Source organism: Lagenorhynchus albirostris, chromosome 8 (genome assembly GCF_949774975.1).
Source record: "Lagenorhynchus albirostris chromosome 8, mLagAlb1.1, whole genome shotgun sequence".
NCBI classification, from domain to species: Eukaryota; Metazoa; Chordata; class Mammalia; order Artiodactyla; family Delphinidae; genus Lagenorhynchus; species Lagenorhynchus albirostris.
Window position 1 is genome coordinate 1,224,972 of NC_083102.1, and position 27,174 is coordinate 1,252,145.

At 47.2% G+C, this 27,174-nt stretch overlaps 1 protein-coding gene across 3 annotated transcripts in view; it reads right to left on the reverse strand.

Moving 5' to 3' along the window:
• Positions 1-27,174, reverse strand: part of DNAJB6 (DnaJ heat shock protein family (Hsp40) member B6) — a 54,407-nt gene extending 27,233 nt beyond the window's left edge. Inside the window, exons 1-5 of one of the 3 annotated variants that reach the window (XM_060156262.1) lie at positions 27,034-27,174; positions 10,284-10,375; positions 8,036-8,145; positions 6,072-6,131; positions 5,158-5,268 (exon numbers count right to left, since the gene is read on the reverse strand). In XM_060156262.1, coding sequence (XP_060012245.1) covers positions 5,158-5,268; positions 6,072-6,131; positions 8,036-8,145; positions 10,284-10,348 — 346 coding nt within the window. In that variant the 5' untranslated portion in view covers positions 10,349-10,375; positions 27,034-27,174. Of the gene's footprint in view, positions 1-5,157; positions 5,269-6,071; positions 6,132-8,035; positions 8,146-10,283; positions 10,376-10,473; positions 10,623-14,907; positions 14,931-27,033 lie in introns of those variants that run through there. The other 2 variants (XM_060156265.1, XM_060156263.1) reach the window with 2 other exon arrangements.

The window sequence follows — 27,174 nt, forward strand, 5'->3', positions numbered from 1 at the left end:
CATATTCAGAAGTAGAAAATAACGTATTTGAAAAGAATCTGAAACAGAAACGGGAACAAATCAGAAACACAGCCACAGCGTGATACGAGATCGGAACCCTGGGGAGGATGGGTTTGGGACACGTCTCCGGGGCTGAACCAGCATCTGGGCGGTGCCTGGCACTGAACAGTAAGCAGGTAATAAATGTATGCCAAGCGAACAGCATACTCTCAATTCTGCACGCAACTACTGTGTTACAAAATGCAATTTCTAGTTTCATCACAGGTCTCGTAGGAGCACTGTATTTTCTCATGATTACAAAAATCTGTCCAAGCCAAGGATCCCAAATACACACACTGGACCCAAACCATCCTATTTCAGACGCCAGCAGGTCTGGGGCTCCCTAAGACTCTCTGTCCCTCACAGAAGGAGTCTGTGAGGGTCAGTGTGTGGCCCGTCTCGCCAGGGTCCCTCCTCTCTCTTGGTGCCACGCGCCCCCTCACAAACCACTAGGGAGCCACCCGCCCAGCACTCTGCCCTCGCCCTGCACCTGAGGCCGGGGGAACACAACTCCAGGAGGAAGAGAAGGTGAGCAAGCCCTACACGGACTCGGGGAGCTCTGCCCTGGGTGGCACCGGGAGCTCCATTAAACCCTCAAAATCAACTCGTGGCAGGTGCTGGCTTCCCCGGGGGAGATGATCCAAACCTCAGGGCTGCTGCTCTTGTGGCCCAGAAAACCACCGAGCATGACCTTTTCAGGAAACCCTTTCCCCTCCCGCTGGGGATGGGCTGGGGTCTGGCTCAGAGGAACACGAGGCCCGCCGGCACGGCACCCACCCTCGCCCAACTATCTTCGAACGCCTGCTGCCCGTTCCGACAGAAGACTTCCCAAACACGGACAGAGCCACCCTCCTGTCCTCCTGGCCACAGCACCCCTCCCCCAGCGTGGGGGACCAGGGGCTTCGTAGTCGTTTTAAGTCTCGTGCAAAGCGTTTTTCTTTTAACTCCTTTAGCAGGAAACTTCACACACTGCTGGTGTGGACCTGAAGCCTTACTCCTTGCCGCCTTTCCAATTCCACGCACGCAGGTCTGTGCAGGTGGAGCCTGGGTGCACGGGACGGGGGCACGCTGGCCACCAGGTCTCAGGCCCACCCGGGGGGTCACCACCCGGGCCCTGCCTCTCCCAAGGGCCTCTCCCACCGCCGCAGCTGCGCTCTCCCACGTCCAGCTCCTCTCGGCGCGCCTGACTTCAAAGGCTTCCCCTCTCAAAATGTGCTGCTCCTAAACCGCAGGACAAGTCTTCACACGTTATACCGTCAACGGGGCCCCCATCCATGCGGCCTTCCTAACCCGTGACCTCATGTGGGAAGTAGGGCTTCTGCAGACGATCCAGTTACAAGCTCTCTCGGGTGGCCCTGATCCCATGTCACTAGTGTCCCTATAAAAAGGGACATTTGGACACGCAGAGGGAACACAATGTGAAGACACGGAAAGGACCATCTGAGGCCACCAGAAGCTGGAAGAGGCCTGGGGAGGGACCCAGCCAGGCGCACCCTGTCTCAGGCTCCAACCTCGGGGTCTGCTGTTCCCGCAGCTTGGACACTAGCACAGGTGCTGCCTCAGGCTGTGACACAGCTTCCCCGTGGAGGGTGGTCTGCAGGGCGTCCCAGGCCCCTGTGCGTCTCCACTCACCTCCACAACGGCCGTGGGGAGCCGCCCAAGGACCGTCAGGCACTAGCAGCAGGAAGTCTTTATTCCAGACACACTGTGGGCAGGGAGTCAGGCTGCTGCTCACCGCACAGCCCACCGGGGCAGGAGCAGGGCCTCGAGCTCGGGCCCGCGTCCTCACACCCCTCAGGCCCCCGGGGCCCCATCCTCACTGGAGGTGACCTCCAGGCCCTTGCTGGGGAGCCCAGCCCGCCCAGCCCCACCCCACCCCACCCCACCCCACCCCACCAGGCTCCTCGTCACCTCGCTGGCTACCGCCCCCAGGGCCTCACTGGCCTCCACCACCACCTCCTCCCCAGGCTCCAGCTCCTCGCCAGCTGCCTCCGCGACCCTGGAGGAGAACAAAACGACCGGCTCACGACCCCCCATGCCTGGCTGCGCCCCTCCCTCTGCAGCCCCGCCTGCCTATGCTGCACCCACGCCCCCTCCTTGGCCGGGTGCCCACGCAGGACCCGCGCCCACATGGATGGGACACGAGCGCAGTGAACTCACTCTCGCTCGGGAAGAGGCTTTCGGTTTCAGAGCCTGGTTTTGGCTATCCAACCAGAGGGTACAAGTCAGGAGAAAGGCCTCCCAGACAGCATTTCCTGCTAGGCCTGTAATGGTCAAAGCTTTTCTATCTTAGAACATCATTCTACCAAGTAACGGCATCCTTCAATAATAAACAAATGAAGGGATCGTCCTGATTCACATTAGTATAATCCTTGCTCATTAATTTCTTCCAATTCACACGCTCCTAAGGCTAGTTTTGTGCATGCTCTACATGCGGGAAAGTCAGCCTTGAAAGGTCGGCCTGCACCCCCACTGCAGAGCCAGTCTTCAGTGTCTTAGAAATGGTTTCCCCTCCCTCTCTGGGAAGGCGTCTGTCAAGGAGGCTTGCGTCTATCTGCAGGCCTGCAGGCCCACATCCTCTTCCCACCACATAACATTCCTTGCAGCGTGGCAGTCTGTGCAGCACCCCTCAGGCCTCAATCCTTCCCACCAGCTCTGGTTCTTCAAGTCTCCTCCCCTTTCATCTGGGGAGTCTGAAGTCAGAGTGTTTTATACTCTGATAAACGCAAAGCGACGCTCACAATGTCTTTTAACAGGTTTTGAGCTACTCTTTTTGTTTTGGAAAACGGGAGCGGAAAAAAGTTGGTCGTGTGAAAAATTAAGATGAAAAACTAACACACCCACTATAAATGGACGTTATAACCCGGTTGATCTGGATACTGAGAAACACCCACTAAATCACTGCTAAAGCAGAAAACCCCCAACCCTACGTTCACTCGGATCTGCACTGAACATACCGCCATCGGGCCGACCTGTTACTTCATACATGCAGTAGCCGTGGCGCAGACTGTCTTCCTGTCTGTAAACCCTGAGAGCCTAAAAATGGAAGTCACCTAGAACACCTACAAGAATGGACTGGACAAGTTATCGCTGCCACACGAATCATGAGAAACATATGGGAAACGCCTAGTGCTACAACGTGAGCAAGGCAGTATCTCAAACAGAGGGCCCGAGAGTCTAGAGCTACAGGAAGACTAGGTCTCTCCTAAACTGGACTCTGAATCCAATGGAAGAAATTTCCACCGTACGTCCTGCAATCTGTAACTCTTCTAAGCGAATTACATACGCACATAAAGATTTCCTTCTATACACGAATCTCAATTTAGAAGGTGTGAAAATCAGTACTCACGATGGGTGAAAACCACATGCTACTTAACTCACCCACGTCTGGTTATCAGCTCTACTTCCTCACTCTAGAAAGAGCGGCTCAAGGAAAATCATTTTCCATGAGAAAGCTTGGCCTGTCAGATTTTTCTCCCAAGGAAAACAAAACCTGGCTACTGTTCAAGCACTAAGGGCCTCTTCCCTTGAGAAGCCCTGGAAGTGATGAAGCAGCGTGTGTGAGCCGCCGCCACAGCCCTCTGGCAAGGGCAGCCTGCTCTGCCTTCTCTGCCACCCCCATCACAGCTCGAGGTGGCACAGACCGGGCCAATTTCACCCAGCACTGCCCTGCTCCCCCAAAATAACACATCTGGAGCTCGCTAAAGGTTGTAATGAGACACAAGGTAATTTTAAGACGGGAAAGATCATTAAAACTGTGTTTTTCTTACAGTAAGATATCTTACCAATATAAGGGAAAATTAATAAAGGACATAATTATGTTTCGTATCATATCTATAGGGAGCCTTCCCAATACATATTTCTGCTTATGGTAGCAGTAATTAATGCAAAAAATAAAGTCTTCAAAAAAGATGACAGTCTCCTCTCCCATCCCATTGGAACACTCCCCTGCTTAGCTTTTGTTGTTACATTTGTCCGTGAAAACGCTAATATACGCTACTATACATACATACCTTTCACTCCATAAGCTACTTTCTTAAAAAGTAAAGCCATACAACAGTAAAAAATAAGGAAACGCAGAAACTAACACACCGTTGTAAAGCAATTTACTCCAATAAAGATGTTAAAATAAATAAATAAGGACAGTCTCTCTGAATCCCCATCTGAAATAAACTGAAGGACTGCGCCATGTAAAAGGCCCAACACCTACCAGACACGGTAGCGCCTTACTCCTCTTCGTGCCTGCGATGGGCAGGATCCACTGGTTCCCGTGTTAGCTGCAGACAGAACTGCTGTTCTTGTCTCCCTCCTGAGGGGCCGCAGGTGGTGTTCAGTCTTCTCAACCAGGCTCCAGGCAATGAAGGGAGCAAACACAGGGTATGTCTCCCCCTCCAGGAGCCAAAGACAACAGTGGCCTCAGCAGCACACGCTGAATGAACCCCGACCTCTCGAGTCGCCCAGCACACCAGACGTTCCCGACACCAGACCCTAACATGAGCTCCCGACACTGTGCCTCTAGTCGGGCACCAGGACCAAGAGGTGCAGCGGATGGGAAACCCTCTCCTACAATGAAACAGCAGCTAGAGCAGGACGGTCTCCTTTGGCAAAGCTATTCTCTCAAAGACGAACATCTGTGATGCCTTGCTCTAGAGGTGTCCTTTCTTTTCAAAAACTGCAAACTCAATAGTCCTAACACCACAATTAGAAAAACAAAAACACGTTTATAGATCAAATGTCTTCTGAACAATATCTGCCTCGATACTTAGTGTTTTTAACCAGACTATTACACAGCAAATTCACACAGAATTCATTGTCCGACCAGGAACAGCATTTCTGAGCCCCCAGTGTCCACATCCTTCCCACTGCAGAGGTAGTTCAGCAGAGCCAAACACAGCCAAGGAAATGAGTACATTAAAGCCTTTATTATGTAAAGACGCAAGGTGTAAAATTCAGAAAAGTGTTCTGAAGGGAGAAGGAAAAGGGGTTTAGTTAAACTCCTGCACTGCTCAGACAGCAAGTTTAAGGACAAGCTACAACTGTGATTAAACAGAACGGGTATGTCTGTCTTCGTGAGTCACGGACACATCATGTAACCAATGACGCAGATGATGAACTTACCGAAGAAGTCGAATGAAAACGGGTCCCTTCCACCAAAGAATTCCCTGAAGACATCATCTGGGTTTCGGAATGTGAAGCCAAACTGAAACGGACCGTCGAAATGACTTCCACCTACAGAAGCAAGCACAGCTCTGTTACGGATTCCTGCTCGCAGCTGACACACAATCACTTGTCTACAGAACATTATATTTCAGTATAAATCATGATCTAAAAAAGGAAAATATTTCATAAACCTGAGGCTCTCTCAAGGCCTACCGAGATCACAACCACCGGAGCCCAGAGCTGGGAAATGTGCTTGGACGTCAGCGTTCCTGAGCTGCACACAGCACCCGAGGGCTGTCTCACCATCTCTAAATGTGTCATCAGCACACAGTATTACACTATTTTTATTCTTTGTTGTGAAACTTCATGTAAGCCAAGCACATAAACGTTCACTCATACGTGTGTACGGTCAGTTTGGAGCGTGAATGTCTAAATGCTCACTGTGGAGCCGGCAGGACAGCAGATCACTGCAGGAACTTTTCATCAAAAATACACACGTCTAGGCCTCACCACCAGAGGCAGTTACTTTGGTGAAAGAATCTGTTTTTTTAAACCCTGAGGCTATTTTGACATACCAGGTACTGCTCTCAGGGTACAAACTCATGATGTGAGGTTTTACAGTACTTCCTATCTACAAAATGTACACCAATATACACTTCCTAGTATAACGAGATTTTTAATAGGCTTTTTCCGTGTTATCAATTTCTCCTCCCTTCCCCCATCCAGCCCACCCTCCAGGCTGCATCTGTATTTACTGAAACATGAGTGTCCAAGAGGAATAACACACTGAACCCCCATAAGACCCTTTGCCGTCAGACCACCTCCTCTTGTCACTACAAGGCCAAGAGAAAGACCAACGTGTACACACATACCTCCACCACCACCGTTTAATCCTTCTTTGCCGTATTTGTCATAGATGTCCCGTTTTTTAGCTATAAATTTAAAAAGACAAGTCAGTAAAGACCAAGTTGTTCTTTGCCCTCAAAATTCAATAAAGTGTTTCCAAAGTTGTAAACCCAAAGACCCGCTGTGGTTCTCAATTTCCACGATCAATATTAAAGAGCTAGGCCCCCCTTACTGTAGATGAAAAGGCAAAAGAGGGAACATCTAAGTGCTTCTCTCCCTTAAAAACAACTCGAAATGTTTTTAAGTACTGTAAAGTTTAAAACATTTATTTCACTCTACTGCTCACTGCGCCCACGAATACTACATCAAAACCCCACCATAAAGTTGCAAAACGATTCCAACCCTAGACATGTACCTTCTTACTACAAAGTCCAACTGGGGGATAAGATCTGTGGCACAAAGAGGAACAGGACAGGGACTTGGTGAGGTCAGAAAGGAGACGAACTAAGTAACAGTCAGAGTAAGAGCCAACCCAAAGCCTACAGCTTGATCACCCTGGTCTAAGGCAAGAGCCCACCCAAGCCTTGATGATGGTCTACTATCCCCGGTCATCTTATCATTTGTGTTCTAGAATAAAAACAACTACGATGCAGCCCTGCTCAGACGTACGGGTTCTTTTGATACACAGTGTGTTCCCCTAAAATCTCATGTTCTACAAAATCGTGTGGTAAAATAACAGGAGTTTATGGGGAAACAAGTGTAGAAGCAAAGCATTTACAGCCCGTTTTTGGTCATCAGAGACTTGTAAGAACAGTAACTGTCTATCTGTGAAGGTAATTCCTGGGATTGAAGGCTGAATAAGAGAATGTGAAAAATACACTCCCCCTCACCAAAAAAAACAAAAAAGCAGCATCTTTATGGGAGTTTAAAGGTTCTCTTTCTACCAGAAATCAAGCTTGACTTTAGTCCTCCATTTTTCTAGTGTCCCTGGTCCGTGAAATCCGCAGATCTGGGAGTGCTGGATCAGCACACGAACACCAGGACAATGACAAGGACAACAAGGACAAAAGCAACTTGTGAAATAAGACGACTAGGCCTTCCTTCAAAATAAAGTGGGAGGGGCTGTTAGGACATAAGCAAGATGGTCCCGTGTCAACACGGGTGTCACCACAGGATGAGATGGTCAGCTGTCAACACGGGTGACGGTCACATGGAGCTGGTTCTAAAATCAGAACTCTCTTTTAACAGTGAACCTGGCTACATGTAGTGACACTTGGAGCAAAGGGTCCACTCCCTGTGGCCGGTGAGTCCACCTCTCATCTTTTACAGTCTCCGCCTCGACTCATACCAGGCTCTCCTGTACTGCTTCCTGGCAAGGTGGTGTCAGCAGTTCTCCAGTCTTCTCCCTATCACACGGCCCACACACAACGCTTCTCTTACCAAGAAGCCGGGGAATCTATCTGGCTGACAGCTACCTTCCGCATGACCCCTGAAACTAAGCCAGCAGATCTGACTTTCAGTTCCATTCAATACCTAAGCTCTAGACCTGGGGAGGGAAACCTACAAGCTGCGAAGCCTGAACCTCAGCTGTACGCGCGATGCCTGATTTCCTGACGCGCAGGAGATCCTTTCAAGCAGAAGCCAGCACATTCACACAGGGTGTTCAGTAGGGCAACGGGGATGAGAGGTCACGACACCACCTACACAGGTGGCCTCCACGGCACCCACAGTGACCCAGACAGATTCCCGCGACCTGACCTGTCCCGTCAGTCCCCAGACCAGGGGTCAGGACTGCTTTAAAAGAGCCACCCTAGGAGAAGTCTAGAGGCCAGGGTGCCCACAGCACTCACGGCTAACCTACCAGGTGGCTGCCAGGAACAGGAATGTCAAGTGTGCACAAGAAAGACCCTTCTCATTGTCCCACAGCTCACTCAGCCACCCCTCCGTCCGCAGGCCCTGGGGAGGGCGCACCCCACGCCGGGCTACTCACCATCCGATAGCACCTCATACGCCTCGGCTACTTGTTTGAATTTTCTCTCCGCTTCTTCTTTATTCTCAGGATTTTTATCTGGATGCCACTTCAGTGCCAGTTTCCTATATCTTAAAAGGAGTAAAAGGGTCCTGATCAATCCAATGTCCAGAAAGCCAGTGGACTTTCAAACATAATTAAGCAAAAAAATGACAGCTGCAAACTAGCGAGATTAACCTTAGTCTCTATTGTAACATCTCCCTTTCTGCCAGCATGAAAAAAAGGTTCTAAAATCGACAGCATAATACAAACCCACATCTAGAGATAAAAAAAGTTTTTAAAATGTGTGAGGACCAAAGTATGGGCAGCATGCACTCATGGTGCTAAGACTGAGAAAATGGAGCGCGTGCAGACAAAGGCCTTGCTCCCTGAGGAAGGAGCCAACGTGACTGGCCCTATCCCTATGTCCCCATTGCCTGACCAGCCCATTACTTTCGCATCAGTGGGCGAAGGTGGGCCACTGGCCACAGCACAGTGGAATATTCCAGCATCTTTCACGACTTCAGATGTGAATTCAAGATTCACTTAAAAGATTCCATGACCAAGGTCAGTCTGCTCCATGGTTCCAATTAACATTAACAAGTACATATTTCCAAATAACAAAAAAAATCCTCTCTTCTAATTAGCTAAACACATTTCGGGGCGGGGGGGGGGGGGGCACGAGACGGGGAGAGGGCATGCTCCTTAAAAATCTAAGACTAGAATACGAACCGAACAGTCCTTCTAACACTTGGCAAGTTATTAATGTAAGGCTGCTGTGGTTCAGTTTAATTTCAGCATTTTAATCAAAAACCTCAGCTTAACTTATTAAAATCGGATTAAAGCTGGAATCTAATGATAAAACAGTACTTTATTATTAAATCACTGTGGACCTAACCATGCAGTAGCAGACCAAAACCCCTCAAGTGCTGCTACAAACCCTCCATTTAAAAAAAGACAAACCCTACAAAAGGATAAAGAGAGAAAAAACAACTGGTTTGCACTAGCATGCTCGTGTGAAAGTGAAGAAATGTACGCGCGTCCAGAATAAGGTTCAATTATCTACGCCTTGTGAAAGACTGCTAGATTCCTTTGGATCCAAGGTGTAACACAGCGAGCTAAGGGGCACCACGTGTCCGCCTCTGCGCTCCACCGCTTCAGTCACCCAGAGGCACCGTGCTCGGATCGTGTCTGGCACAACACAGGCATGATTTTCCATCAGTTAACGTAAGTACTGTGCACATATTACACTTATTTAAGAACAGTACAATTACTTCCAACCGTACCAAACTGTTCTTGCTTGTAACCGTGAGCGAGTGTGAGGAACCCCACAGCCCACTGGTGACACAGCTCTAAGGTACGTCCTTGGCCGCCTGGTCCCCACCGTTTCTTGGCCAAGGTCTGACACAGGGATATTCCGCAAGCACCTTCAGGTATGCCCAACAGCAGTCAACCTGCTGAATTAGTTGAGCATTTTTAAAAGAACGACCTGGTTCAAAAATCCTTCATTTCCATCTGCACACCTACTGAGTCTAGTAGTATAGACTTCATTAAGCCTTAAAAAGCTAGTTCCTACAACACAAACCGGAAACTGATTCCCTATTATCCCAGGCTTACGCATTAGTCTGGAGCTAGGCTAAAAAATCTATCAACCTTCTGCTGTACGTTAACACTGAATTAAATCGATCCCAGTTTACCTTGAGAGCTGCCCATGACCTGAGACTTGCCTCAGATGCCTCCCGTGGGCCAGGCCCCGGTCACAAAGGTTCAGCAAGGACAGACAGTAGTGCTAGGCTCAAGCGTGAACGTGGACCAGGACAGGGTCATGCAACGGGGATCTTTAAGCAACTACACCAAGGATGTTACGGCGACAACCCTACGAGCACCAAGGCAGCTCCACTTCCAAGTCCAGCATCAAAGTTCTTTGGGCTGATTTCACATCCTCAGCAAGTTTTTGATCTGATTCCAGCAGAAATGGAATCCACCGTCCCCAGACAAAGTGACAGAGGAAACCAAGTGCCCTCTTCTCCCTGAATGACAGGTGGTAAGGTGGGCCTAGGTCTGAGGCAAAAGCTAACTTGTTAAATGCTGTCTACAATTCAAACTAGCCTGCAGCAGTCAGAGACTCACACCACCTGAAGTGCCGTTTCTAGGGGCGATATAAAGGTACACTGCAAATGACCGGCACACTAGTGCACAGATTGACGCATTCAGAAGTGCGATTACTTACGCCTTTTTAATATCCTCGGCTGAGGCATGTCTCTGCACGCCTAGAACTTCATAGTAATCCACCATGTTTTAACCGGCTGCTGGAAACGAGTCCTGCAATCAGAAATCCACGGTCAGTGACAAGACTGCCAAGGCTGGGCTCATCTTGGGGGCAGGGGCGGACAGAGCAGGGGTGAGGGGTGTCGCCTTGCCTGGGCACTAACCACCAGCCTGTTGGGCCGGGGCCTCATCTGGGAGCCGATTCCAAGGCTCACACCCTAAGACCCTTCCCGACGTAGGAAAAAACGCTCTGAAATGAGCTAAGAATAGTCTCAACTAAATAAAACCGACAGGTGACTCTGCACCAGCCTCGGGGCCCGCCGGCCACCAGCTGCCAGGCCCCTGTTGAGCAGCCCAGAGCATCGGTCCCCTCCTCACGCCCTGCACTCCTGTGCCAGGCACTGGACAAGCCTGCGGCCACCTGACAAACATGCTGTCCCTGCCCTGGGGACGCTACACAGGAACGGCAGACACCTTCCACAGCCGGGCAGCCCTTGCTACTGACCAGCCAACATCCTCCCACAGCCCCTGGCTCTGACTCAGGGCTATTCCTGTAACTGCCCCTCTGGCCTCCCATGCCCATCCGTCAGACATGAAAACAAACACACTGTGCCCCTGCTGGCAGTCCTAGTGAGAGGGCACCCAAAAAGCAGGCCTTCAGGGGACACCTGCGGTGCGTTCTCCCCATCACTACACAGCGCAGGATGACGGATCCCTGCTGCTTCCACCACCACTACGAGGATCGAGCCTCAGGTGCCACAAACTGAACACAATCTACACATCTGCTCCCTCTTAAGATGTGAAGTCTAACGAACTTACTTCTTTACATTTGACTAAGTCACCTCATCAAGCCAGTGACCAAAAACTTACAAGAAACAGGCCTATTCCACACAAGAGTACAAAGTAACTTCACCCAATAAAGCAAAGTTCTTCTATCAAGCAGCTGTGCTCAAAACTGAAGCTAGGGGACTTCCCTGGTGGTCCAGTGGGTAAGACTCCACACTCCCAATGCAGGGGGCGCGGGTTCCATCCCTGGTCGGGGAACTAGATCCTGCATGGCGCAACTGGCAGTCTGCATGCCGCAACTAGGACCTGGCACGGCCTAAATAAATAAATATTAAACAAAACCAAACAAAAAAACATTAGCGTAGTTTAAAAAAAAAAGAAAACTGAAGCTAGGCTTTCAATAGCCTTCCCCCAAATTCTAGGAACAGATTTTCAAATGAAATGTTCTGACTGTAAACAAATACATGAGATCACGACCTCCCTGAGGCCACTCTGCTGGGGTTAAGTAATGTCACAACTGGGAAATATCCCCATCTCAAACAGGATGCACCGTTGTATTATACTCCTACTTTTCAACACTGGGGAGCAACCCATGGTAAAAAGAATCTGTTGCATCGTGACTCAGCACGTAGGTGCGCACATCAGCCTGTGCAGCCCTCACTGGACATTTACAGAGGACTCCACATACAAGGGTCAGGAAGAACACAGAGAAAAAGGCCCCTCCATGCCAGTCCAGGGACTGCGTGCAAAAAACAACTCAAACATATCACAGGGGAATCAACAATAGAAACCCCTCCTACTACCTCAAAATCTCTAGAAATGTTAGATAAAAACCCAACCAACACCTCTGAAGAGCCAGCTGAGCTGAAGCAGTTAAAAGTGCCAGAAACAGAGAATTAATTACACCAAGAACGGTGACCCCGAGGGGGCGGGGCTGTTGCTGTACTTTCAGGACGAGACTTGCTTCTGTGGCACTAATGGCTGCAATGAAAATCCATAATTTAGTCTCCTCAAAAGGCTGTAACTGCAAGAAAGGGAGACGAGAAAAACTGTCCACTGAAGTGCAAGGGAGAGGAAAGGGAACACCCCTGAGAATCGAAGCCTTAAGCCTTGGAACTGCAGAATGGAATCCCATTACCTTCATTAACCTGCAATGCTTCCAAGCTCCAAAACCACCAAATACTATTCCAGGGTGGGGAGGCAGAAAGAGCTGTGCTGGAGAAACAAGTATCTCTACAACCCACGTTGTGTACGTCTGACCAGTGTGGAGATTTTTCAATGCGCTATGGAGATCTAACGCCCAGCGTGGTGACTACCACCAACAATACTGTGTCATATATTCAGAGTTGCTGAGAGACTAGATCTTAAACGTTCTCACCGCAAAAAAAAAAAAAAAAATGCTGATTTCATAATGTAAGAGGTGTTAGCTAACTCAGGTGGCAATCACATTGCAAGACGTAAATGATTGAAATCAATGTCTCAAATCAATTATATCTCATTTTTTTAAATAAAAATTTTAAAATAAAATGTAACCTTATCAATGAGAGGGAGGAGTGCACAGGCATCTTTGTGAGAAAGCAGAAAACAGGACTTCAAAATTTTTTAAATTTAACAAAACAGGTATAGTGGGCATAATTCTAAGTGTTTAAATTCTAAGTATTCTATAAACATTAACTCATTTAATTCAAATACTTTAGTAAAACAATAAGAAAATTAAGATCAAAGATATCCTAAAATTGAATTTGGTTTGCTTCTCCAGCTTCATCCAGATACAACTGACATACAACCTTGGGTAAGTTTAAGATGTGCATCGTGCATGTTAATTTTATTAAAATTGAATTTTTTTAAAAAACTACAAATGACCTTTGAATAACATGGGTTTGAGCTACACAAGTCCACTTGTATGCAGATTTTTTTCAATAAAGATTGGTAAATTTTTTGGAGATTTGAAACTATCTGAAAAAACTCAGAAGAACCATGAAGCCTAGAAATACTGAAAAAATTAAGAAAAAGGTAAACCACGAATGAAAAAGATATAACGTAGATATACACCAGTCCATCCTTACATAGGTATAAGGTGAGTGATATTTAATCCAAAATTAGTAACATTTTAGTTTTTGTTCTATAACTTTGCTTTCAAAGAATTACATAACCACACAGTATGTCTCTCGCTCCAGTATCAGCTTATCACAAGTGGTTTTTTAAAAATGTAACAATGTTTCCAATACTGTATTATGAATGAGTGTAATACTGTATGTCATAAAAATTTTATGATTCATTCATTAGTGTATAGGCTAGGCTATCGTGAAGCAATCCTATCGATTACACTAGGCTACCGTAAAGCAATCATACTGCTGCTGTTTCATTAGCGATGTACGAATTATCATATCTATAAACAAACGTGAATTGTTTTCACATTATCTTTTCATTTTTGTCACACTGACAGACAATTCATCTTGTAAAAATATGATGTAAACTTATGTTATCAATAAATACAATACTGTGAATGCAATTTCTCTTTTTTATGACTTTGTTAATAATATTCTCTAGTTTACTGTAAGAATACAGTGGTATAATACATATAACATACAAAGTACATGCCAATCAATCAACTTTGTTATCGGTAAGGCTTCTGGTCAACAACAGACTTTAACTTTGGGGGAGTCGAAGAGTCATACACAGGTTTTCAACTGCAAGGGGTCAGCACCCCTAAGCCCCACGTTGCTCAGGGATCAACTGTACACTCTTTCGAGAGACAAAAAACAATTCAAACTCCTGGGGCGGGCAGGCAAGATGCACAAGGCAAAGTGAGCCTGGAAATTCCTACCCAGAAGAGACGGCCCGTAGGAGCACAGCAACCTCACGTCTCCTGGAACCACAAACCTGACACTGGCAAGAACACCCGCAAAGCAGCAGAAAATCTGCACCCCTTCATCTGCACTGCAAAGGGCTAGTAATTAACTCCTGCGGGTATCTTCACTTTTGAGCTCCACTTACTGCTGCATGGGGACATCTTAGTGCCCAGCAGTGTCAAAAATGCGGGGAAACCAGACCACTGTCTGGTCTTACCAGACCACTGTCACCAATGGGACAAGGAGAGAAGTCGCAGGACGAAGCCGTCCTCTCCTAATAGTTGAACCACTTGCCTGAGCCACATGTGACCAGAGGTCACCAGTGGGTCAGATGCCACTGCTTAGACATCTCTGCTCCCAGTTCAAAGCTCATGTTCTCCTAAGTCCAATCGATTTGCCCTATATTTGCAATCATGTGCCAGTGTCTGTGCAGACAATGGTGGCGAGAAGCAAGAACCTCAACGCAGTCGGCGCAGACATGGCGAGATGGGCTTCGACTTGGCCGTGCCCGCCAAGTGGTGAACGCTGTGACCGCTTAACCACCTAACACATCCCCCGGGAAGATTCATCTGTCCCACAGGACCGTCACGGGGACTGAGGGAGCACGTGAGCGTCATCAATTAACAGCGCCTGGGACACAAGCCACGCTGGGATGCTGGCTATTTTCTCCCTTCCTAAATGGAGACTTCAGAAGGAAATGCAGATGAACTGAGTGAGGCCCATCAGACGCCCAGTCTGCAGCCAACTCTGGACGCAAACGCTGCCTTCACTACAGTCCTGTCCAGCTCCAGCCAGCCCACCGCTTGAAGCTGACTCTGACTTACAGTCAAAAGGAAAAGCTTCCGCAATTAACGTCCAACGCGCACATTCAGGGCTCACGCTGTTTGACTTCCCAAAGCCCTAAGCACCCAGGGGCTTTCTGGCTGTGGAGTCTCCTGGTTTGCGTACCTCTTGCCAGCCTGCTCCCCTCAATCAGCCTGTGAATAAACAGTGGGAACGCCGGGGGCTCAAAGCCCCCTTCTCGCCCTACTCCTGTGTTTTCATCCACACTGTTATTTAAATACCATTTATGTAGCAATGATTCCCTGATGTTAGCTCCAATCGTAGATCTCACTTTGGCATTCAGACACAAACAGACAGATGGCTACTGACGTAGCCACTTGGACGTCTGACAAGACATCCCGAATAGAACATGACCAAATTTAACTCCCGGCCCTCCTCACTCCCACACCTGGCCTTTCCTATTAATTCTGCCCCAAGCTGCGTGGCTGGAAACCTTCACCATCACCGACACTGCTACGCCACCACATACACACAACAAACTAACCCACTGTTCTGCCTGGTTTACCTGCCAAATACCTCAAACCCCTTCACTTCTCCTGATCTTCAGTGGCACCAGATACCCTACTCGGAAATACTGTGGCAGCCTCCTTCTCACAGCCAAGATGAGCTGTAAATATGCAGATGCTATCACAACAGACACTACCTACTGTCCAGCAGCAAACAAACCAGCTCTAAAGGACACGGTCGGCTCCCCTGGGGAGTCACGGAATGACACTTCACTGCGCTAGCTAATGCTAGGTCTGGGACAGCAAAGGTACCGGATGAGCCGAGGATATGCTGTCAATCAACAAAGTAAAGATGCCAGCAGAAAGCACAGGCCCGGTCAAGAAAAACACGACTGTGGAACTGGGCCAGCTTGGAGGTGACTAAGAATAGGTGATAACTAAGTGCCATCTGGGCTCCAGGGCTGGTGTCTGTGGAGAGAAAAGCACTTTGGGGGGAAACTGGTGGGATGTGAATAAAGTCTGTAGTTAACAGCACTGTACCCACATAATTTTTTAGTTTTGATAAACACCAGGGTTACATTTGTTATGTTATGGAAAGCTAGGTAAGAGGTATACAGGAAAACTCCTGTACTATCTTCACAACTCTTCTGTAAATATACAGTAGTTTCAACGTAAAAAGTTCAAAAGTCAGTCAAAAATATGTGCAACCATGTCAAAATGACATCGGAGCAAAACTGATGAAACATCCACAGATCAGAAGGGATTCTGAGTTTCAAAAAGAATGGCTGCCATGCATTTTTTCCCTCCGGTTTTATTGAGATATAACTGACATAGAGCACTGTGCATGTTTAAGGTGTGCAGTATGATAATGTGACTTACGTACGTCATGACACGATTATCACAATCAGTTTAGAGAACATCTATCACCTCATATAGATACAAAATAAAAGACACAGGAGAAGTATTTTTCCTTGTGATGGAAACTCTTAGGATTTACTCTTAACTTTCACATAACACACAGCAGTGTTAATTGTATTTCTCATATTGTACATCAAATCCCTACTACTTATTTCTCTTATGACTGGAACGACTGTTGTGCATTTTAAGTACACATACCAGGGACTTCCCTGGGGGTCCAGTGATTAGGACTCCGAGCTTCCACTGTAGGGAACTAAGATCCTGCATAGCCACAAGGCGGAGCCAAAAAAAATAAAGAAATTTTTTAAAAGCATACGTAACAGCAATAAAATTAAAAACATTAAGCATTTATTGCACTGCCTTTCCTATGCAAACTACACGTGAAACCAAATAGCTGATGAGCCAACCTTCTTTTTATAGATGAATTCCAGCAGACAAATGCAGAAGAAATGCCGGAATTTGAAAACACTATTATCTTGAAACCCCCAACACAGTGATTCTCAAAGCACAGACTTGGCCCAGCAGCATCAACCCGATCTTGTTAAACAAAAATGACCTTTTAAGAAACCGAGTTCAAACCACCGCATAAAGCCTTCCCACTACAATGAACACTAACGAATCCACACTCTCTCTGCCCCAACAGACTCCGGGCGCAGACCTTAGTTCTGGACGACTACCTCTTCTTTCTGAACAGTGGAGCCTTCAGGGAACTGTCCCTCTAGGTCCTCGTTCAGGTTACATAAGGCATTTGAATTTCTCTTCCACACAGATGTCCTCAAACATTCAAGGGCTTTACCTTCATGCAGTTTTCACTCTCTAGGCTAACACAGCCTCACATTTCTTTGCAGTTAACTCCTAAGAACACTACCCTGGTCCCGGCCGAGAGCAAGCTCCAGAGCTGCAATTCCTTGGTACCCAGAACCCAACACTGACAATGAGGACACGCTCCAGCCGTCACCAACAAAAAGTAAGACCACCGCAGCCCCCCCTCCCTCTCGACTCCCCTAGGAAACACCAGAACCCAATGACCAACACAGACTTGGCTAAGCCGTGGTCTTTCTGAGCCTGCGGTCACTGTCCTGCCTCCTATTACTCACTCTGTACGACTATGGCTCTTCAGACAAGTGAAGTTCACAGCTTTTGCCCATAAATTCCACCTTGGATATGGCGGCCCATCGTCCCAAATGATCGACCCTTTTGGATACCAATTATACCATCAACGCATTCACGCTCAGTAAAAACAACGATGTAATTCTGAGTGAATTTCACTACGTAAATTTAATACTGAAAACAATCATGATACTCTTGGTACCAAGTCATCAAGTTTAGGAAAAGACAAACCTGTAAACAAGTTAGGCACATACAATTAAGGAAGTATGACAGAGTGCTGGGGAGAGGCTACGGAGACAGTGGGGCCAGGAAAGAGGTTATGGAGTCAGCCTGCGCCACCAAGCCCTGCCACGAGGGCAGGGCTCAAGCACTGGACGCTATGGACACGCTCCCTTATCAACAGTATCCTTTTAGTATTCAACCAGTGCCAATAAGATTAACAAAATTTAATACAAACTCAAATTAAAACGTGCTCTAGAGACAATAAAGTGACAATACCCCAAGGTCTAGAAACAGAGGACCAAATGAGGTCCCTTATCCCGAGGATACCTCCTTGGAAACCTGAGAAGTCGGCTTCAGTACTGATCCCACAACCACCACCATGCAGTGTCAGCCGCAGATTAATTCATTTCTTGCTGCTTCAGAATAATCAGGCATAAAAGAAACAATCTAAGTTTTGACAAAATGGTTAACTGCATTCAAATTACTTTTGACTAACCCCGGAGTTTTACACAAAATAAAAAGCCACTAATGGCAATTCCCTGGCGGTCCAGTGGTTAGCACTCCATGCTTTCATTGGTGGCCTGGGTTCAACCCCTCGTCGGGGAACTAAGATCCCACAAGCGAAAAAAACAATACAAAACAAAAAAGCCACTTACACACTTGTATCAGAATTCAGTATTTCTAAATATGTTAAGTGGCTGTCACCTAGCCCCTAAGACTGGCAGGTGTCCTGCTCCCCAGAGAAAACTGTAAGGCCGGAGGGTGGGAGCGAGCCTGGACTCTGCAACGCCCCCGGTGCCCACCCCCGCCCGTCACCTCCGTGCTCAGCTGGGCACACGGGCCCTCGGGCGACTGAGGCCACTCGACCTGCCCTCCCTTCTCAATCACCCCGGATGGAGGGAGCAGCGCGCTTCCACACCCCGCACGCCAGGGTCCGCACGTCTCCCCCTCAGCCGCAGAAAACGAGGCACAGTTTCTGTGACAGACTGCTGCGTGGAAACGCAGACAGAGCCTTTTTCAAAGCACAGTGTCCACGAGGACTTCAGGCAGGTGGCAACTGCTGCTGGCAAACACCACCTCAAACCGAGCTGCCTGACCCGCAGCCAAACACAGTCACTTACACCTACAGCCATTAAAACTAAACAGCACTGGAGACTCGGCCCCTCAGCCGCACAAGCCCCGTTTCCAGGGCTCGGCCCCCAGTGTGACTACTGGCACCCACCCCGGAAAGGACCCGTGTGGGAAATCGATTCAGACTTAAAGGGAATCGGGTGAGGAGTGGGAAGATGCGCGTTTCGAACAACCATTATCAAAGTTCTGAACTTCCCACTGACGCAATCTACTGTATGTTAAGGAAGCTGGAGGAAACCAATGCTTTACATTTTCAATTAAGAAAGAAAAAGAATGTTTCTTAGGACTAGTTTGTTAATCTATGCAATTTCCAACAAAACAGGCCTAATCAAGTCAAAAAAGTTTAACTCTGCCTCTTTAGTAAAGCCACTAAGTAGCCTAATACCCATTAACCAAAAATAACTGCCTCTTGGGACTTCCCTGGCCATGCAGCGGTTGAGACTCCGCACTTCCACTGTCGAAGGCACAGGTTCAATCCCTGGTCAGGGAACTAAGATCCCTGCAAGCCACGCAACGCGGCCAAAAAAAACAAAACAAAAACAAACCCTGCTTCTTCCAATAAATTTATTCGCCTTCAATGTTAGGAGTTTCAGAACACACACTTAAGTCTCATGGTACCTAAACTCACGTGCGGACCACTTGAGTAGAAAAGTGTGCACCTCCCCAGGACTTGTGCACATACTTATAAATTACATACAGGCACCTCAGAGATATTGTAGGTTCAGCTCCAGACCACAATAAAGCCAATTAAGTGAGTCACACACAGTTTTCTGGCTTCCCAGTGCATATAAAAGGTTACTTTACATTATACCTGTTAAGTGTGCAACAGTATTATGTCGAAAATAACAATGTACATACCTTAATTTTTTTAAAAACCTTTACTGCTAAAGAAAATGCTACGCATCACCTGAGCTCTCAGTACCTTTCTGCTGGTGGAGGCTCTTGCCTCCATGCTGATGGCTACATGGCCGTGGCAATTTCTTGAAACGAAGCCATGAAGTTTGCCGCATCAGCCGACCCCTCCTTTCATAAGGATTCCCTGCAGCATGCGACGCTGTTTGGTAGCATTTTACCCTGAGCAGAACTTCTTTCAGACTTGGACTCAATCCTCGCAAATCCTGCTGCTGCTTTTTCAACTAAGCTCATGTCCTACTCTAAATCCTTTGTTGTCATTTCCACAATCTTCACAGCATCTTCACCAGCAGCAGATTCCATCTCAAGAAACCTCTTCTTTTTTTTGCTCTCCATAAGAAGCAATGCTTTCTGTGGAAGTTTATCCTTAGATTACAGCAATTCAGTCACATCTCAGGCTCTAATTCTAGTTCTCCTGCTGATTCCACCACATCTGCTGTTTCTCCTCCACTGAAGTCTTGAACCCCTCCAAGTCATCCGTGAAGGTAAGAATCAACTTCTCCCAAACTCCTGTGAATGTTGGTATTTTGACCTCTTCCCATGAATCACAAATGTTCTTAATGGCATTTAGAACGGTGAGTCCTTTCCAGAGAGTTTTCAATTGACTTTGCCCAGATCATCAGAGGAATCGCAATCTATGGCAGCTACAGCCTTACAAAATGTATCTCTTAAATAACAAGGCTTGAAAGTCAAAATTATTCCTTGATCCGTGGGCTGTGGAACGGATGCTGTGTTAGCAAGCATGAAGACAACATGAATCTCACTGTACATCTCCATCAGAGCTCTTGCGTCACTGTCAAGGAGCAGTAGTTTTTTGAAATGAATCTTTTTCTGAGCAGTGGGTCTCAACACTGGGCCTCAACAGTGGGCTTAAAATATACAGTATACCATGCTGTCGACAGATGGTGTCAACCAGGCTTTGTCGTTCCACGAGCAGAGTAGACTGAGCGCAATGCTAAGGGCCCCAGGATCTTTAGATGGTAAATCAGCACTGGCTTCAACTAAAGTCACCAGCTGCATTAGCCCCTAACAAGAGAGTCAGCCTGTTCTTCGAAGCTTTGCAGCCACGCATTGACTTCTGTCTACTGTGGAAGTCCTAGTTGACATCTTTCACTAGAAGGCTCTCTTGTCTACACTGAAAATCCGTTGTTTCGTGTAGCCGCTCTCGTTAACGATCTGAGCTGGATCTGCTGGATAACTTGCTGCGGCTTCTGCGTCAGCACTTGCTGCTTCGCCTTGCACTTTTATGTTATGGAGACGGCTTCTTTCCTTAAACCTCGTGAGCCAGCCTCTGCTGGCTTCAAGCTTTTCTTCTGCAGCTTCCTCACCTGTCTCAGCTTCACAGACCTGAAAAGAGTCAGGGCCTGGCCTGCATTCGGCTTCGGCTTCAGGCAGTGTCGTGACTGGTCTGATCGTCTATGCAGACCACCGAAACTTTCTCCTCAACAGCAATAAGGCTGTGTTGCTTCCTTACCATTCGTGTGCTCACTGGAGCAGCACCTTAATCTCCTTCAAGAACGTTCCTTTGCCTTCACGACGTGGCTGTTTGGAGCAAGAGGCCTAGCCTTCAGCCCGTCAGCTTTCCACACGCCTTCCTCTCTCAGCTTCAGCATTTCTAGCTTTTGATTTAAACTGAGAGACATGCGACTCTTCCCTCACTTGAACGCTTGGAGGCCATTGCAGAGTTATTAGTTGGCCTGATTTCAACATTGTTGTGTCTCAGGAACAGGGAGGCCAGAGGAGGGCGAGAGAGATGGTGGGTTGGTGGAGCAGACAGAACACGAGCTGTTTTAGCTGGGCGGGGTTTTCAGGGCCCCAAGGCAATTACAACAGTAACATCAGAGATGACTGATCGCCATTACATAATAATGAAAAAATCCAAACTATTGCGAGAATTACCAAAATGCGACCCAGAGATACAAAGTGAGCAAAAGCTGTTGGAAAAATGGGACCAACAGACTTGATCGATGCAGGGTTGCCACACACCTTCAATTTGTAAAAAAAAGGCAGTATCTAAGAAGTGCAATAAAGAGAAGCACTGTAAAACGAGGTCTGCCTGTACCTGAACTACTACTATGTACATCAAAACCAAAAATAAAATTATAAATGATGAAACTAAGAATACTTGTATGTACTTACCAAGCATTACGGTTTCATATCATAGCTAGCTAACATCTCAAGGTACACTGGAAGGAGAGAGCCTAGACAGTTTTCTCCACAACTGACAAAGAGGTGGTCGTTAAGTGTAAACATCATCTCTAACATGCAGTCGTTGCACAGTCTCTTACCCCTTAACCACTTTACTGATACAGGTGTCCCCTGCTTTTCCAGAGTTCTCTTTACAACACTTCACCTTTTAAAAAGACCCACATTAATACCTCGTTTTTGCCAGCCCAAGAAATCCGAACAGGATTTTCACTTCTACAACAAAAGGAAGAATCAGAGGCGGCGCCCACCCCGTGGAGCATGTCAGCATGGACGAGTAGAGGAGTCAACTTCAAATGGCCACAGCTCAGCAGAAGCGTTTACTTCCCTCCTCTTGAAATATTCATAGACGATTTTCAACAAGCACCTCAGGTGACAGACACAAATATCCATCTGGAGTGTGAGGTGCTCCACGATGCGTCAGCTTTAAGAACCCAAGTTTTTTGAACAGCTTAACTGGCCCCTTTTTTAAGTTATAAAATTTTGACTTTAATGAGTTATCTAAAGGGGAATTTCCAAGTCATTACACATGCCCCATGTTCTTAACAACACTTAAAGAATATATGTTCCCTGTATAAAAAAATAAATAAAATAAAATTCTAAAATTAAAAAAAAAAAAGAATATACGTGCCCAACATGACTGTTGTAATCCTGAGACCTTTGGCTACTCTGTCCCAAACCCTGCCCATGCATACAAATAAGCTGTGTACCTGGGCTAAACTGACCATCTTGGGACTTCCCTGGTGGTCCAGTGGTTAAGACTCCACGCTTCTGCTGCAGGGGGCATGGGCTCGATCCTTGGTGGAGGAACTAAGATTCCTGCATGCCACACAGCGCAGCCAAATACAAGATTTAAAAATAGGGACTTCCCTGGTGGCGCAGTGAAGACTCCGCGCTCCCAAGGCAGGGGGCCCGGGTTTGATCCCGGTCAAGGAACTAGATCCCACACGCATGCCGCAACCAAGAGTTCGCACGCCACAACCAAGGAGCCCAGCTGCTGCAACCAAGGAGCCCTCGAGCCGCAACTAAGACCTGGCGCAACCGAGTATTTTAAAAAGATTGAAAAAATTTAAAAATAACCATCTTTCCACCCAAGAGTCTGTTCTCAAATTATCTCTCCACCTAACATCTAAGAAACCTTGCTCTGCTTGCAATAAAAATCCTCCTTCATTCCTTCCCAATCCAAGAGACTCCATATTGAAAATGGAGCTGAAGGGGGAAAAACAACCTTCCTCCTTCCAGAAAGCTTTTCATTATTATCCACCCCATAGATCGCTATTTATATTGCACACGGTTTTACATAATGCAATTTGTCCACTGAAGACATTCCCTGTCTTTAGCTTAAAAAACCAGCAAATCAAAATACTCATTACTTCTAACTTAGAAAAAGACAAATCAAAGTAAACATCTTCATTTAAATGTTGAATTCATGTTGTGTCATGAAACTAATTTTCTGCAATACTACTTGCTTAATGGAATGGAAGGCAAATTTAAAGAAAAATAAATGATAAATGTGGCCATATTTCCTATATGTCATTTCATTATCTGATGAATTCCCCGCACACACAGAGGTAGGGGGACAAACAGAGGTGAACTACCAATCCTTATCACATGAACTTAAGTCATCTACTTATAGTTCATTCTTACTCAATATGCCTTAAAGCATTCCTGAAACAAACAAGGGGGGGACTTCCCTGGTGGTGCAGTGGTTAAGAACCCACCTGCTGATACAGGGGACATGGGTTCGAGCCCTGGTCCGGGAAGATCCCACATGCCTCGGAGCAACTAAGCCCGTGCACCACAACTACTGAGCCTGCGCACCACAACTACTGACCCCACGTGCCTAGAGCCCATGCTCCGCAACAAGAGAAGCCACCGCAATGAGAAGCCCGCGCACCGCAACGAAGAGCAGCCCCCACTCGCCACAACTAGAGAGAGCCCACGCACAGCAACGAAGATCCACACAGCCAAAAATAAATTAAAAAAAAAAGAAACAAACAAGAGAAGTTATTTCCTCTATAACTCAGGATCCAAGACCATTCTTTCAACTGGCAATCATCACCTATTAGGCACGTGGAGGCATGACTAACTTCATTTCATTAAAATAAAATAATACATGCCAAGTACTCAGTCCTGGTACTTGTGAACTGAATTTGTATGCTATCTGTATTTTTGTCCAACCTTCCTAAACGCTGGATTCCATTATTAACCACAGAGAGTAATCAGGGAACAGACAAACCGGGAAAAAGGATCCAATTCAACCAATATTTTCTGAGTACTCTGGGTCCAGGACAATGCCACAGTCACAAACACACACAATTAAAATTCCAGGCCTGCCCAAAGGACCTCACAGGAAGGCCCCAGTGCGCCATCACACGCACAAGGCAAGCTCTAAATGTCTTTCTTGGTAAAAGGCAGAATGAAAATTTCAGAGTGCATAGAATCACATGCTGCACGAGGAAATCACCATCCCAGGGACAACTGATCCTTGCAAGTGAGCTTAGGAACCCTAAAATACCTGGAGTATTAGGACATACAGCCAGTAGTTCTGCTGCCTCACGGCCATATGCAATGGTTGGTGCCTTTTACTTAAAATGGCCTAAGTCCTTACAAATTTTATATAGGACAACAATTTTAAAAGAAAACCAAACTACGCCTAAATAACATAACTTCTGAAATAAGGTGAGGAATATAAATTAGAACCTTTTCTACTTTCATGTACATTGCAACCCTTCTACTACTTTTATTGTTTTTTTTCAGAAATTTCCCCCACCTTAAAAATCACGTATTTTTTAAAAAGATTTACTCAGTTCAGAAACAGAAGTTTTATCCTCTGATCAAAGAATGGACAGGTGCGAGCTCACACTCTAAAGCACACTCTCCAAAATTTACTTCTTTCTTAAGTAGGATACTGAAACAAAAAGAATCAACTGTTTTTTGTATGTCTCCCTAAAAATATAAAAGTTTGAAAAACACATTATAATCTACAATAAAAGCCTCAAATTTTTTTCTAGCTGACATATCCAGAAGCCATCTTCTCCAATGAGGCTTCAAAACTGTCTTTCTATACACTATTCTTACCTTTACCAACTTCACTTTTCTTCATTTACCTCACTTTTTTCAAGTTTGAAGTTCTCTCAAATTCTGTTCACCCAAGAGGAACTACAGCACTTCTTAAATCTTGCCACTGATCCCATAATTCACTAATAAGCCTGCAGTTAACCTGCTCTCGCCACTGGGTGGTGTCCTGGACAAATTCTAAGCAAAAAAGATTTTAACACAGAACACCATCCTAAATTCTAGATCATTTCCAACGAAGTGAAAAGGCCAAAAAAAAAAAAAAGTTTTCTAAAAATTCTTTAAAATATCAAAAGGCTGACTGCATTCATTCAATCCTTATCAACAGACACCAGAAGTGACATCTAATCATCCTTTAAGCGCTAACCAAGGTAGCAGCTGACCTTGAACACGCAGTCATACAGACTGCACCCCAGTGGAAAGCAAGAGGTAACACCAACGTCACTAAGATGACACGCTCAGGATGCTGATGACACACTGCGATGCTGAAAAGCCGGACTGAAAATAACCGTGCCCACTTTAAAACTAAAAAATGCACAGACCATTCCATCCCAAACTCGGTATTTGAGTTTGCTAGGCTGAAAACTGTCGTTGCTGGTGAGGAGTACAATTATATTTGTTTGGAATTGTCCAAAATAGAGCTGATACAAGGGAAAATGGCTCTACCCTGGGTTTTAACACCTAAAAAAATAATGGGTTTGCTTGAAGAGGAAAGCGATTGCATGCCACCCCAGCCCTCCAGGTGAGTCTCTGTCCTGCAGCCAGAAATACTTTCCAAATCTACCACTTTGAGGTCATGAAAAATGTAAAACATTGATACTTTGAAGAGGATGCTGAACACATGTCAAAGTCTTTGAAAGCCCTTAAATTCCCAACTTCCTAGTCTTGCACAGCACCACACAAAGCCTGCTTAGGTAAATCTCAAAAACCAACTTCTCATCCCCTTTTGTTCTCCTCCCACTTCCTGTCAAGTCATCCACACCTAGACCGAGCCAATTCACTCCCCAAACTCATGACTCTGCATAACCCCCAAAATTCCACAGCTCCCTGGATAGTATGCACAAAGGGCACTCATATTTCCACTACAGCCCGTACAAATACTCAACTCCTAAACTCACAGGAGCTAAGGTCTCTGGAATCAGGAACAGTCTGGATTAAACTTCCCAGATGGAATCCGGGGAGGATGTGGTCTAGGGAGAGGGCGGAGGAAAGAAGTACAAAATGCCTTTCAGATATCGTGAAAACATTCCTATGTGCCTAACTATAAGAAAAAGAGTAAAACCTGAACGAGCGTCACACAAGTTCAAATGCTAAGAGTTTGTTTCTCTTTCCTTTTTCGGTCATTCGGCCGAACTCCTCCACTAAGTCAATTACCTGCCTTACAAGATTCTAGCCATAAAGTCTTACTGCGAATCCACAACGGAACTAAAAACGCTGAGAATACAAAGGGCGCCGCTCAGTCCACCCTTCCCAGGCAGCCCCCCGGGTGGTGGTGAGATCTTTTCACCACCGCCGTGGCCTTTCCGCGTAGCCGGGAGAGGTACGCGTCCGACAAGCGACCCACACGCTCTGAAAACGTTTCGCGAGACAACACAAGTTTCCAATTTCCACTTCTTGCGTCAGTTCTTTCCTTACTTGGGCAAAAGTTGACAGAAACTTCAGCTATATAAACTGCGGTGCACCCCGAAGCGAAACCCAGCAAACTGGCTTTTTAAGTAGGCCGAAAGCCAGGCGTTTCATTTCCATCTCCGACACACTTCGGAGAAGCCAGCGGGGAGTTCCCGACACGCGGCCTCGCGTCCCCCGCCCGCTTCCCGGTCTCCGCGCTAGGCAGCGCGGCCTCCCACGAACCTCTACTCTTCCTGCACACTTACCTCCTCCTGGCTTCAGGGCCGTCTATGTGGGGCCTTAAAACCGAGTGAAAACCCAGCCTCCCACGCGGCAGCGCCGCCCCCGCCCGCAACAACCGGCGCGCGGCCCCCAGGACGCGGGGAGGAGAGGACCCCCCAGGACAGGGGGAGGGGACCGGGGGAGGGGGCCGCGAGGAACGAGCTGGACCCCGGCCCCACACACGGCCCCCGGCCTGCCCCCCGCGCCCCCGCGCCCCCAACCCCGGTCTCACACCAAGCCCGGCCCCCGGCCCGCCGCGGCCAGGGCCCGGGTCAGGTGGGCCGCCGGGCCCGCCCCCCCGGCCGCTGGCGGCCCTCACCGAGGACACGGGAGCCGGCGGCGTAAGGCGCGGCGGAGCGGCGACCGGGGCTCCTCGGCTCCGACACTGCGGCGCGGCTGACGGTGGCGGCTGCGCTGCAACGGCCCTCGCGCTTTCCTTTCTCTCCTTTCTCCAACAACA